We start from the raw sequence: 12633 nt of genomic DNA, 5'->3' as shown, positions 1-12633 counted from the left end.
ATAACACGCATACATCATTTGCCCCTATTTTCAGGGGGAAAAAGTGCGTGTTATACGCCGATAAATACGGTAATTTGTAGAGCACCAAAGTATATTTTGAGGGGCCAAGTGCAAAGATTTATGCTGCTGGTTACGTCACATATTCTACTTGGGAAGATCTCCAGCTGAATTACAGGCACCGTAATTAGAAAGAAAAAAAAAATTGTACTCAAAAATGCCTTCTGGTTCTTTCCCTTAGATTTCTGTGGACTCTATCCTTTCCAGTCTGGATGGAGTCCACGTTTTTTTCTCCTCGGCGTGGGAGAGGCTGGTGGCCTTGTTGGCCATGTCGTTCACTTTGTGCTCCAGGAGTTGGTTCTTCTGATACATCTCCACATAGTTCAACTGCAGTTGCTTCTGGTACTTGATGACTTTCTCCTTCTCCTCCTGCCACGTGCAACGTTCCTCCTCGAAGTCCAGCACCTGCTGCTGCCGTGACTGGCGCTCGGCGTTCAGCTCCGCCTGGAGCCTCTCCACCTCCCTCTTCAGGGCATGAAGGCTCTCCTCACTCTGCCGTTTCATCTTGGCCTCGTCGCTCTCGCAGGCCAAGGGGTCCCGCGCCAGCCTCTCGGGGAGCTCCGACGGGACGTGGTTCGGGTGTCCCCCCAGGTGAGCCAAGGTCTGCTTCAAGTTGGAGACTTCCAGCTCGCACTGGCTGAGCTTCTCCCTCAGCATCTGGACCTCCGCCATCTTGAGCTGCAGCTCGTTCTCGCAGAAGTCCAGGCTGACGCTTTTGGTGCCGTAGGAGTCTTTCAGCGTCAAGATCTGCTCTTCCTTCTCTCGGAGGAAGCTCTTGCCTTCCTTGAGTTGGGTACGCAGCCCAACAATCTCGTTCAGCTTTTGGGAAACGTCAGCCTGGGAATCCTTCAGCTGTTGCTTCAGCAGGGAGATCTCACCTGCCTTTTGGCACACCTAGAAGAGAGAGAGAGATTCACATCAGGTAACCTCTTCAACAAAGCCGGTTACTGCGCATGACCAAATGAAGTCCCAGAGCTTCACAGAAAACAAACTGAGCCCTTGTGGAGTCCTACAATCGCCTGGTAGGCCGTCCCAAAGGTGTTTTTTTCCCCCCCCAAGAGGCACTTTCTGGTTTTTTCTTTGAAGACATTTTGCTTCTCGTCCAAGAAGCTTCTTCAGCTTCTTGGATGAGGAGAGATAGCCTTCTGCAGCATTTTCTCCATTTTCACCGGCAGGAAAGTGTTGTTGTGGTTCTCCGGCAGCCGGTGCAGACGACAGCGGAATCGGACAGTGGGGAAGAACGGGGACCAGTCTGGGAGTCTGGAGAGGACTCGGATGAGGGTCCTGCATTCAAGGCAGGGATGGGGCCAGGACCATCTGGGAGTGGGGTGCTGCCTTCGGAGCCTGGCAGCAACGAGGCAGAGGACCCAGGGGAGCCTGTTCCCAGTGCGCGTATGCGCAGAGCTGCTAGAAGGCGAGAGCAACTGAAACTAAAGGGGCCCCTCCCATAAGGGATAAAGGACAGGCAAAGGTGACGAAACCTTTGCAGGAAGCAAAGTTGTTCATTCGGTTCAGACTCATTCTTGAAGCTCTTTGTATTTCGGTTGGTTTTTTTCCCTAGTTCATTGGACACTTCTGTTATTGGCAGCACTTCACAGGGAAGAAAGGTGGGTGCTTATCTCGAGGGACTGTTTTGAGATTCATTACCGGCTGGGAATAAAAACAATTCCCAGCGTTGCAATAAAATAAGTCTTGTTTTTAAAATAAACGTATGCGTAATTACAGTCTAGGAAGCCTTGGTCAGAACAGCTGTCGCGGCTGAAAACGGGGCCTGAGGAGGCCATATGTGGCCCTCCCAAGTTCTGTTTTCACTGACAGAGGCACCGCGGGACAATCCTTTGCTGTTTCCAAAGTGGCCCCGCGGGTCAGATCTAAGCACCCCTGTGTTGTGGCCTGCTGGCGGCTAGCAGAGCTGGCAGCAGAGTCGGACAGTGAGGAGGTTGGGGAGGAATCCGGGCCAGTCCTGGAGGCTGAGGAAGGCTCGGACGTGGGCTCTGTGCCAGAGATGAGGCTGGCAATCGTCAGCTGCATTCGGGCTCGGACAGCAGTGAGGTGAGGAAGCTTCTGGAACCGGTTCCCAGCCTGCGCATGCGCAGAGCTGCCAAAAGAAAAGAACAATTACGAACTAAGGGTCAACGTGGCAGTAAGGCCACAGATGGACATCGAAAAGAGGAGCAAAAGAGGAGGGGAAACAATTCGTTCGTTGCAACAGTGTGAAGATCTGCCTGTGCATCTCACAGACTCTTTGCCGAGCCCTTCCTTGTCAGCACTGCGTTTGGAAATAGTTACTTGGCAGCTCTCCAAGCTAGATAAGGTCTGTGCTCCTAATTACACCCCTGAAAGACAGTTGGCCAGGCCTTTGACTGAATGTGAATGCAAGAAATTCACCTTTGTTTAATAAAAGGGGTTTTGCCGAGACAAAGAATTGGCCTAGTGTTTTTGGGGGAAGCCGAGGTCAGAATACCCTGCTGTAGAGACAATACATGCATAGCGCTCTCAAGTGACAAGTGTATGTGAATTTTCTCCATATACAAGTAAATCTGACTCTCACCTCCCATTTGGTCTCTTCAATCTTGGGAAGAAACTCCGCCTGTTCCTTTTTGAAAGCCACAAATTTCTTCTCCAGCTCTTCTCGTTGTTGAAGAAGTTGAGCCACGTCGTCTTGGAGCTTCTTCTTCTCCTGCTGGAGCTTGAAGATCTGGAACTGGAGCGCTTGTTGAGCTCTCTGGGTTTTCTTGGAGACTTGCTGGAGCTTGTTGGCATAGTTCTGCCTCAGCTCGTCCATCTCCCGTTCCCAAATCTTTTGCTTCTCCTCGAAGACTTGGTAGATGGCCGCCTCGCTCTTGTCCAGGTTCCTCCTCATCTGGAGGACCTCCTGTTCCTTCTCCCACAGCCGGTTTTCCAAGTCTTGGATGACGTCGTCCGTGGAAGGCGAGTGGAAAGGCATCGTTTCGTTGAGATGGTTGAGTCGGCTGAAGGAAGAGGTGCTCTTGGTGGAAGATCGGCCGCTGTCTGAGGTAGATATCCCGTTGTATCCCACAACGTTCTTCTCGCCGTAGGTGGTCCCGATACGGTTGATGTGACTGGTGGAGGCGCTCATGGGGCCCACGTGCTGGCTGTAGCCCGTGCCGTAGGTGGGCAAGCTGGTTAAAGAGTTGCGGCCAGAATCGGAGAGGCCGACTCCTGGGTTGGTAGTCCTGTTAAGGCTGGCCTTCTCCAGGCTGCTTTTGACCGGGGCAGGACTATTGCTGTGCGTGTGATTTAAAGTCTTCCGGTTCTCGGTGACGCCGTTGTTCTGCGGTGGACACAGGTTTTGCATGGAATGGAAGTTTTTAGGAACAACTGGCTTAAAGGCTGAAGGTCTAACTAAGGGCTCAGTATTCTGAAACTGAGAAGAAGACACCAAATAAAACAATTTATCTATTTATCTATTATCTATCCATTTATCTACCATATCTATCTATCTACCATATCTATCTATCTATCTATCTATCTATCTATCTATCTACCTATCTATCTATCTATCTATCTATCATCTATCCATCTCTTTTTCCATCCATCACTATCTACCTACCTATCTCTATCTGTATCTACCTACCTACCTACGTACCCACCTATCGTATCCATCTGTATCTATTTCTATCTATCTATCATCTATCTATCTATCTATCTATCTATCATCTATCTATCTATCTATCTATCTATCATCGTACCTGTGTGTGTGTCTATCTATCTACCACTCTCACTTTCTATTTGTCTGTCTGTATCTATCTATCCATCTATCTGTATCTATCTGTATCTATCTCTATCTATCTATCTATCTATCTATCTATCTATCTATCTATCTATCTATCATCTATCTATCTATCTATCCATTCATCTCTTTTTCTATCCATCTATCACTATCTACCTACCTATCTCTATCTGTATCTACCTACCTACCCACCTATCGTATCCATCTGTGTGTATCTATTTCTATCTATCTATCTATCTATCTATCTATCTATCTATCTATCTATCTATCTATCGTACCTGTGTGTCTATCTATCTACCACTCTCACTTTCTGTCTGTCTGTATCTATCTATCCATCTATCTATCTCTATCTATCTATCTATCTATCTATCTATCTATCTATCTATCTATCTATCTATCTATCTATCTATCTATCTATCTATCTATCTATCTCTATCTATCTGTATCTATTTCTCTAATTTATCTCTCTACGGTATCCATCTCTCTCTCTCTCTCTCTCTCTCTCTCTCTCTCTTCATCCATCACATTTATTAAATTGGACTTATTTATTTATTACATTCCCAGGAAGACCTTGACTTAAAACAGTTCATTTAGAGACCGTTCAGAGTTACAACGGCACTGAAAAAAAGTGACGTATAAATGTTTTTCACACTTACGACCGTTGCAGCCTCCCCGTGGTCACGTGATCAAAATCCAGGCGCTTGGCAACTGACTCATATTTATGACAGTCGCAGTGTCCTGGGGTCACGTGATATCTTTTTGCAACCTTCTGACAAGCAAAGTCAATGGGGAAGCCAGATTCACTTAACAAATGTGTTCCTCGCTTAACAATGGTTCATTTTACAACTGTGGCAAGAAAGGTTGTAAAACAGGGCAAAATTCACTTAACAGGTGTCTCGCTGAGCAACGGAAATGTGAGGCTCAATTGTGGTCGTAAATTGAAATACATTTAATAAATAAATAAAGCAACATTTTAGGTCAAGGATGGGGAATTGTGGATCTTTTAGGACCTGTGGACTTCAACTCCCAGAATTCCTCAGGAACTATGGGCCCTTTATGACTTGTGGACTTTAACACCCAGAATTCCTCAGCCAGCATGGGGAACGATGGCCATTTTATGACTTGTGGACTCCCAGAATTCCTCAGCTAGCATGGGGAATGATGGCCCTTTTATGACTTGTGGACTTCAATACCCAGAATTCCTGAGCCAGCATGGGGAACGATGGCCATTTTATGACTTGTGGACTTCAATACCCAGAATTCCTCAGCCAGCATGGGGAATGATGGGCCTTTTATGACCTGTGGACTTCAACTCCCAGAATTCCTCAGGAACTATGGCCCTTTTATGACTTGTGGACTTCAACACCCAGAATTCCTGAGCCAGCATGGGGAATTATAGCCCCTTTATGATTTGTGGACTTCAACACCCAGAATTCCTCAGGAACTATGGCCATTTTATGACTTGTGGACTCCCAGAATTCCTCAGCTAGCATGGGGAATGATGGCCCTTTTATGACTTGTGGACTTCAACACCCAGAATTCCTGAGCCAGCATGGGGAATTATAGCCCCTTTATGATTTGTGGACTTCAACACCCAGAATTCCTCAGCCAGCATGGGGAACGATGGCCATTTTATGACCTGTGGACTTCAACTCCCAGAATTCCTCAGGAACTATGGCCCCTTTATGATTTGGGGACTTCAACACCCAGAATTCCTGAGCCAGCATGGGGAATTATAGCCCCTTTATGACTTGTGGACTTCAACACCCAGAATTCCTCAGCCAGCATGGGGAACTATGGCCCTTTTATGACCTGTGGACTTCAACATCCAGAATTCCTCAGGAACTATGGCCCTTTTATGACTTGGGGACTTCAACACCCAGAATTCCTGAGCCAGCATGGGGAACGATGGCCCTTTTATGACTCCCAGAATTCTGGGATTTGAAGTCCACAAGCCTAAAGGGGAAACAGTTCCCCACCCATTAGGTTCTCTGTTGACTGGCAAAGAACCCACCCCCACCTTGGGGGTTGGACTAGAAGACCTCTAAGGCCCCTTCCAACTCTTCTGCTTCTCATCTGAAGACGGGACACCCACCTGGTCCAGTTTCCCAGAGACTGGCAATATCTTTGGTGGCTTATTGGCTTCTCTGTACTGGGGTAGCGGTGGAGGCATGTTCTTCTCGTTGTTGGCTGCCACGCTCCCACCAACCTCGCTCTTGCGCACGTCCCCATTGATGTAGACGGAACTGGAGGCCACCTTCTCCTCCCCGGCGTGGCGCGGGGCGAGGGAGTAGCTACTCCGCGTCCCGTCCAGCTGCTGGCTGGGGTTCTGAGGCCTGGCGACCACCAGGCTCTTCCCGGCAAAGTCCTTTTCGTGAGCGAGGCCGCTGCCCAGGCTGCTCTGCGAGGAGCACTCGGAGGTCCTCGGGTGGAAGGCATGGAAGGTCTCCTGGCTGTGGTAGCTGGCGTCACTCAGGACCGAGAGGGTCTCTAACTTGGCCATGGCAAAAGGTGGGCGTCGGTGGCTCTGGAAGAGAAGAAAACAGCCCCCTCAAAAGAGAGAAAAGAGCATTGAGAAGACGACAAAAATGCTATTTGTTTCTTTCTTTCTAGGCGGGAGTGAACATTACAGAAACACGGAGACTGCATAGCACAACCGCCTGGGTGAGGAGACGGGGGCTCTCAAAGCTGGACCAGGAGTAAGGATGAATATTTGGAGCTCGGGGTTGAATTGCATGTGTGGGGAGGGGGGGGATCATTGCTCTTCTGGGCTTGCTTGTTTTCTTGCAGACGTTTCATTACCCAACTAGGTAACATCCTCAGTGCCACAAGGGAGTGGGGTTTGTGGAGAGGAGGAGGAGGAGGAGGAGGAGGAGGAGGAGGAGGAGGAGGAGGAGGAGGAGGAGGAGGAGGAGGACTGTCATTGGTTATCTCTGGCCTTGTTTGTTTTCTTGCAGACGTTTCATTACCCAACTAGGTAACATCCTCAGTGCTACAAGGGAGTGGGGTTTGTGGAGAGGGGGGGGGGGGGGGGGGGGGGGGGGGGGGGGGGGGGGGGGGGGGGGGGGGGGGGGGGGGGGGGGGCGGGGGGGCGCCCCCCCCCCCCCCCCCCCCCCCCCCCCCCCCCCCCCCCCCCCCCCCCCCCCCCCCCCCCCCCCCCCCGCCGCGGGGGGCCCGGGGGGGGGGGGGGGGGGGGGGGGGGGGGGGGGGGGGGGGGGGGGGGGGGGGGGGGGGGGGGGGCGGGAGGAGGAGGGGCCCCCCGGGGGCCCCCCCCCCGCCCCCCCCGCCCCCCCCCCCCCCCGCGCCCCCCCCCCCGCCGAGGAGGAGGAGGAGGAGGAGGAGGAGGAGGAGGGGGAGGAGGAGGGGGGGACGAGGACTGTCATTGGTTATCTCTGGCCTTGTTTGTTTTCTTGCAGATGTTTCATTTGGGCCCAACTAGGTAACATCCTCAGTGCTACAAGGGAGCGGGGTTTGTGGAGAGGAGGAGGAGGAGGGGAGGAGGAGGGAGGAGGAGGAGGAGGAGGGGAGGAGGAGGATGGAGGACTGTCATTGGTTATCTCTTGGCCTTGTTTGTTTTCTACGCAGATGTTTCATTACCCAACTAGGTAACATCCTCAGTGCTACAAAAAAAAAAAAAAAAAAAAAAAAAAAAAGGGGGCGGGGTTTGTGGAGAGGAGGAGGAGAAGCGGGGTTTGTGGAGAGGAGGAGGAGAAGGAGGGGGAGGAGGAGATGATGATGGAGATGATTGTGGGGTCCTTGGTGCTCTCTGAGCGTGCTTGTTTTCTTGCAGACGTTTCATTATCCTACTAGATGACATTACCAGTGCTAGAAGGGAAGGGGTTTGCAGATAAGAGGAGGAGGAGGAAGGAGACTGTGGGGTCCTTGTTCTCTGAGCTTGGTGTTCTTTTGGCAGACATTTCATGATCCAATTAGGTAATGTTATCAGTATTAGAAGGAGGAGGAGGAGGAGGAGGAGGAGGAGGAGGAGGAGGAGGAGGAGGAGGAGGAGGAGGAGGAGGAGGAGGAGGAGGAGGAGGAAAAGAAGAGAGGACTATGAGCTTCTTTGTGTTCTCTGCGCTTGATGGTTTTTTTGCAGATGTTTCATGACCCAGCTGGGTAACATCATCAGTGCTAGAAGGGAATGGGGCTTGCAGGGAGGAAGAGGAGGAGGAGAGAGGTCCTTGTTGCTCTCTGGCAGAATTTATTGTTCATTTAATAAAAGTAGGTAACATCATCAGGTGCAAAACAGAAGAAAGAAGAGCCAGCCTTGTTCCAAAACAAGGAGAAAAAGTTAATGAGCGTTGCAGAAACTTGCTTGGATTCTGGCTTCTAACGTACAGGCACCCACCAACCATCCACTGCAAGCGAGAGAGCCCTTCAACAAACTTTACAGGTGCTTTTAAAAACTGACCGTGGTAACACCTGGCGATTGGGAGAGGTGTTACTTTTCCCACTTTCTAAACAGTGAGAGAACTGCCTGGAAGGGAGACATTTCGAGATGCAGAGATCAGGAAAAGAAAAAGAAAAAAACCATTCTGTGTGCTGCCTCTCGTTTAAGCTGTGAAAAGCCCAGGAATTGGGTCACAGCAAAAATAAAATAATCCTTTCCTTCAAGCTCATTTTATTTAAAAAAAAAAACAAAAAAACTAAATCCGGGTGGCAAATATCCAGCCAGCCACAAGAGGGCAGGAAAGGGTAAATGCTTTTCGGTATATAGCCATGATGGCGAACCTATGGCATGTGTGCCACAGGTGACACGCAGAGCCATTTGAGCTGCAGCCAAACTTACCTCACTGTGCATGCATGCACCTCACAGCTGATTTTCGGCTGGTTTGAGGCCTTTTTCGGCCTCCCAGAGGCTTGAGGAAGGCTTCTGCAGGCTTTGCAGGCCGAAAACTAGGCCCGTTTCGTCACTTCCTGTTTTTCTGGAAATACCGGAAGTGTGCGAAGCGGCCTAGGTTCGGCCTGTAAAGCCTGCAGAAGCCTCCTCAAGCCCTGGGAGGCGCCAAAAGCCTCAAACCGGCCAAAGCCTCAACTGTGAGCGCTGAGTGCAGGCAAGGAAGCGGAGGGGGTGGGTGGGTGGGAATTACGTACGTGCATAGGGGGTGAGGGGTGTGCATTGCCTTCTGGGTGCTGGCACGCGAGCACAAGTGTGCAAGCGCGCACACAGTTTTGGCACAGGAGCCCAAAAGGTTAGCCCCCACTGTCCTAGAAGACTGAAATATTTTGGGAAATATTAAAAAAAAAAAGGCAGGATAGAATATTTTCCCCTAAAGGAGAATTGGGGGGAAAAAATTCTTCAGGGAGGCAGAAACCAGCTCCAGTCTTCCCTGCCCGAAGCAGAAACGGAGGAGGCCACCTTTTAGAAATGCAGACTTGGTAATCCATTCGGAAAGGCTGGGTCAGGCGGAAAGTCCAGAGAAGCGATACTATTAGGCAAGACAAGATTAGCTCAGATAAACACCTAGGACTGCAATGGTGAACCTGTAGGGAAAGATGCGTGCTTGCATGCCTACCGAAGTGGCTCTGCGTGCCACAGGTTCCTTTTTTAACTCTCACAACTCTCAGCAAGCCTCCTTCGACGTTTGGAAAACACTGCACTTGAAGGGGATTTGCTAGACTCACAGAGGACTGGCCTCTTGCTTTTTAATTAGCTGAACTGTATTAAAAGTCTTCACGAACTCAACTGGGCCAACCTCCCCTTCTAAACCTGAGGTCTGATTTCCTCCTCGCTGTTCAACCTGGCCAAGACGGACGGCCAGATCGTTCTAGCAAAGCTATCCGGAAGCAAAGGTGATATTCAACCGGTTCGGACCGGTTCTCCAGAACCGGTAGCGAAATTGTGAGTAGTTCTAGAGAACCGGCCAATCCCACCTTTGACTGGCCCGCCATCCCCATCTCTTCTCTGCCTCCCATTGAGTCCCAGCTGATCGGCTGGGTCTCCTTGGGTTGCCCCCATGAGAGGAAGCGGAGCTGGAAAGCAGGTTAGTGGAGTACGGAGGAAATGGGGATTTTGCAGTATATCCTTCCCCTCAGGAGCAGGGAGAGAATGTGGTTTCTTCCCCAAACCCCAAAAACTTTAACCTTAGACTGTCTATTATTGACCTCACCCCTTTCCTAAGAGCCTGTAGGGGGCGTGCATAAGCGCACCAACGTGCCTATCGTCCCTGTCCTATTATTTCTCTTATTTTTCTTCTAAGTATCCATGTATTCATAACTATGTTTTTACTTATACCTATTATCTTGTAAGCAATTGACAAACCAAATAAATAAAATAAATAAATAGAATAAATAAATAAATAAATAGAATGGGGATTTTGCAGTAAACTTCCCCTGCCATGCCCACCAAGCCACACCACGCCACGCCTACCAAGCCACGGCCACAGAACCAGTAGTAAAAAAAAATTGAACCCTAAAATTTTGTTCGGAAGGCTGATTTTTCCCCCCCCAATTCTAATGCAATTAGCAATAAACTCTTTCTCTGGCTGAAGCTGGGAAGGATTTACTCCACAAAACTCCACTAAACCAAGAGTCAATATTTAACCAGCCCCTCCCCACTCCAAAGGCACTGAGTCTCTATTAAGATATTTTTTTAAAAAAAAAAAGACAAAAAGTGCTTTTCTTTTATTGAGGCCAATCTCAGCGGCCAACTCCATGGGGAGGAGTGGCGGTGGCTGAATTGGGAGTTATTTGCTTTGCTAATTCTAGGTTCGATTCCCCACTTCAAAAACCTTCAAAAGCAAACTCAAAATTCCTCCCCTTTTTTCTTTTTGGCCAGATTATAATATAGGTAGCCCTCAGCTTACGACCAACAAACGAGCCCAAAATTTCTATTGTTAAGTGAGACGTTTCTTAAGGGGGTTTCGCCCAATTCTACGCCCATTCTTTGCTTATGGTTATTAAGCGAGTCACTGCGGTTGTTCAGTTAGTAACCCGGTCGTTAAGGGAACCCAGGCTTCCCCGTTGACTTTGCTGGTCGCAAAAGGGGATCGCGTAACCGTCATAAATATGAGTCAGTTACCAAGCTTCCGAATTAAATCACGTGACCACGGGGATGCGACAATGGTCGTAAGTGTGAAAAAGGGTCATAAGTCACTTTTTTTCCTTCCAATCTCTAACTTTCTTTACTCACAGAGGATTTAAGGGAAGGAGGAAAAAAACAACAACTAAGAGTGCCATGAAAGATTTTTTCTCTGCAGGGTTTTGACATTTCCAGGAAAAAATATATATTTCACAACGTTATTGGCAAGAAAATTCTGCAGGATTTCAAAGGGGAAAAGGGATGTTTTTAGCCTGTATTTGCTTTCTTAATCAGAGTAGAGCTAGAGGGGACCTTGGAGGTCTTCTAGTCCAGCCCCCTGCTCAATCAGGTGTTCTCACCCAAACCTTGTTCCAAGGAAACAAACACCAAACAGAGGTAACAGCAAAACCTTTTAATGATTCTTTACAAATTCCGTTCCTTCCCGGTTAAAAGGTTGTTTCAAACTAACTGTTTCTGATAAGAACCAGCCTTGCCAAGGTGGTGCAAGGCTGCCAAGAACACGAGATAAAGTTGCCAAGAAATATTCCAAACACAAAAAGTCTCCAAACACAAACTAAGAGAGTCCGAACGTCCACAAAGCTTGAGTGCAAAAACGTCTTTGCTTCCTGCAAAGAACTCCGGTTCCTCAGCTGGCTTTTATCTCTTGTGGGAGGGGCGATCACCTTGCAGCCTTACTCCTGAGTTGCCCGTGCTGCTGCAGCAGCTCTTTCCTTCGAGCAGCCCTGCACGCATGCACATTGGGCACAGGCTCCTCGGGGGCCTCTTCCTCACTGCTGCCAGCCTCCACCATCTCCGAAGGCAGCACCCCACTCTCCGATAGTCCTGGCCCCATCCCTGCATCACACGCAGGCCCCTCGTCCGAGTCCTCGCTCTCCGAGACCTCAGCCATCCGTACCTGCTGTTGGCGAACCACAACAGCAGGAGACCCTATACCACTCCAGAAAATGGCTGTCCTATCTCTTCTTTAAAAACCTCCAGTGGTGAAGCACCCACAACTTCTGGTGGCAAGCTGTTCCACTGGGGAATTGTCCTCACTGTTAGGAAATTCCACCTTAATTTCAACTTGCTTCTCTCCTTGATCAGTTTCCACCCCTTGTTTCTTCTCTTACCTTCTGGTGGCTTTGCCAAATCAGTTGACCCCCTCTTCTTCTTTGTGGCAGCCCCTCAAATACTGGAAGTTAGTATGTCCCTCCTGGTCCTTCTTTTCTCCAGACTAGCCAAACCCAATTCCTGCAACCGTTATTCCTATGTTTTTATCTATTTATCTCATTATTTATACCTTATTTATCCCCCCAACTCAAAAGCCTGACTTGAGTAACTTCGGAAAAGTTGAAGGAGCCCCCAGAATTGCAAATTTTATTTATTTTTATACGCCCCAGTGAGTTTGGGAGCTCCTAAAAACCCTCCGTTTGCACAGAAAGAAAAGGGAGGAAAGAAAAACACAGAGACTTATTTGTGTCTTTTGTGAGCCAATAATGAGATAATTGTAGGGTTTTCTTGTCTGGAAAACAATATTGCGTTTCTGGCTTGCATCACCCATGGGTGGAAGCCATCGGAAGACAAAGGACAATTAAGACTTGACACTGACTGAAATCAACAACTATGCAATGATAACAATGACAGAAAACCAGAACATTCTTCTGTGTCCTCAGTTTCCCTTACATCCATGTTAAATTTGACCATGTAGGTCCTGAAAAAAACAATGTTCTGACTTCTCAAGATAACCCTATCCTGAGAACAATTTTTTCAATCTGACTTATTTTTTATTCTGCACACAAGG

The 12633-nt window shown here is 48.9% G+C and overlaps 1 protein-coding gene across 4 annotated transcripts in view; it reads right to left on the bottom strand.

The window, feature by feature from the left end:
• Positions 1-94: 94 nt before the first annotated feature.
• LZTS3 (leucine zipper tumor suppressor family member 3) overlaps positions 95-12633 on the bottom strand; it is a 35771-nt gene continuing 23232 nt past the window's right edge. For 2 of the 4 annotated variants that reach the window (XM_087962669.1, XM_087962666.1), the window contains exons 2-4: positions 5907-6338; positions 2609-3445; positions 95-951 (exon numbers count right to left, since the gene is read on the bottom strand). In XM_087962669.1, the coding sequence (XP_087818795.1) occupies positions 235-951; positions 2609-3445; positions 5907-6314 (1962 nt within the window). In that variant the 5' untranslated portion in view covers positions 6315-6338 and the 3' untranslated portion in view covers positions 95-234. Of the gene's footprint in view, positions 952-2608; positions 3446-5906; positions 6362-11962; positions 12376-12633 lie in introns of those variants that run through there. The other 2 variants (XM_087962667.1, XM_087962668.1) reach the window with 2 other exon arrangements.

Source organism: Notechis scutatus, chromosome 4, assembly GCF_049901735.1.
Source record: "Notechis scutatus isolate UNSWTSFEM ecotype Mainland chromosome 4, rNotScu1.2, whole genome shotgun sequence".
NCBI lineage: Eukaryota > Metazoa > Chordata > Lepidosauria > Squamata > Elapidae > Notechis > Notechis scutatus.
Note: the sequence above shows the minus strand (reverse complement) of the source record. Positions and strands in the feature narration are given on the sequence as shown.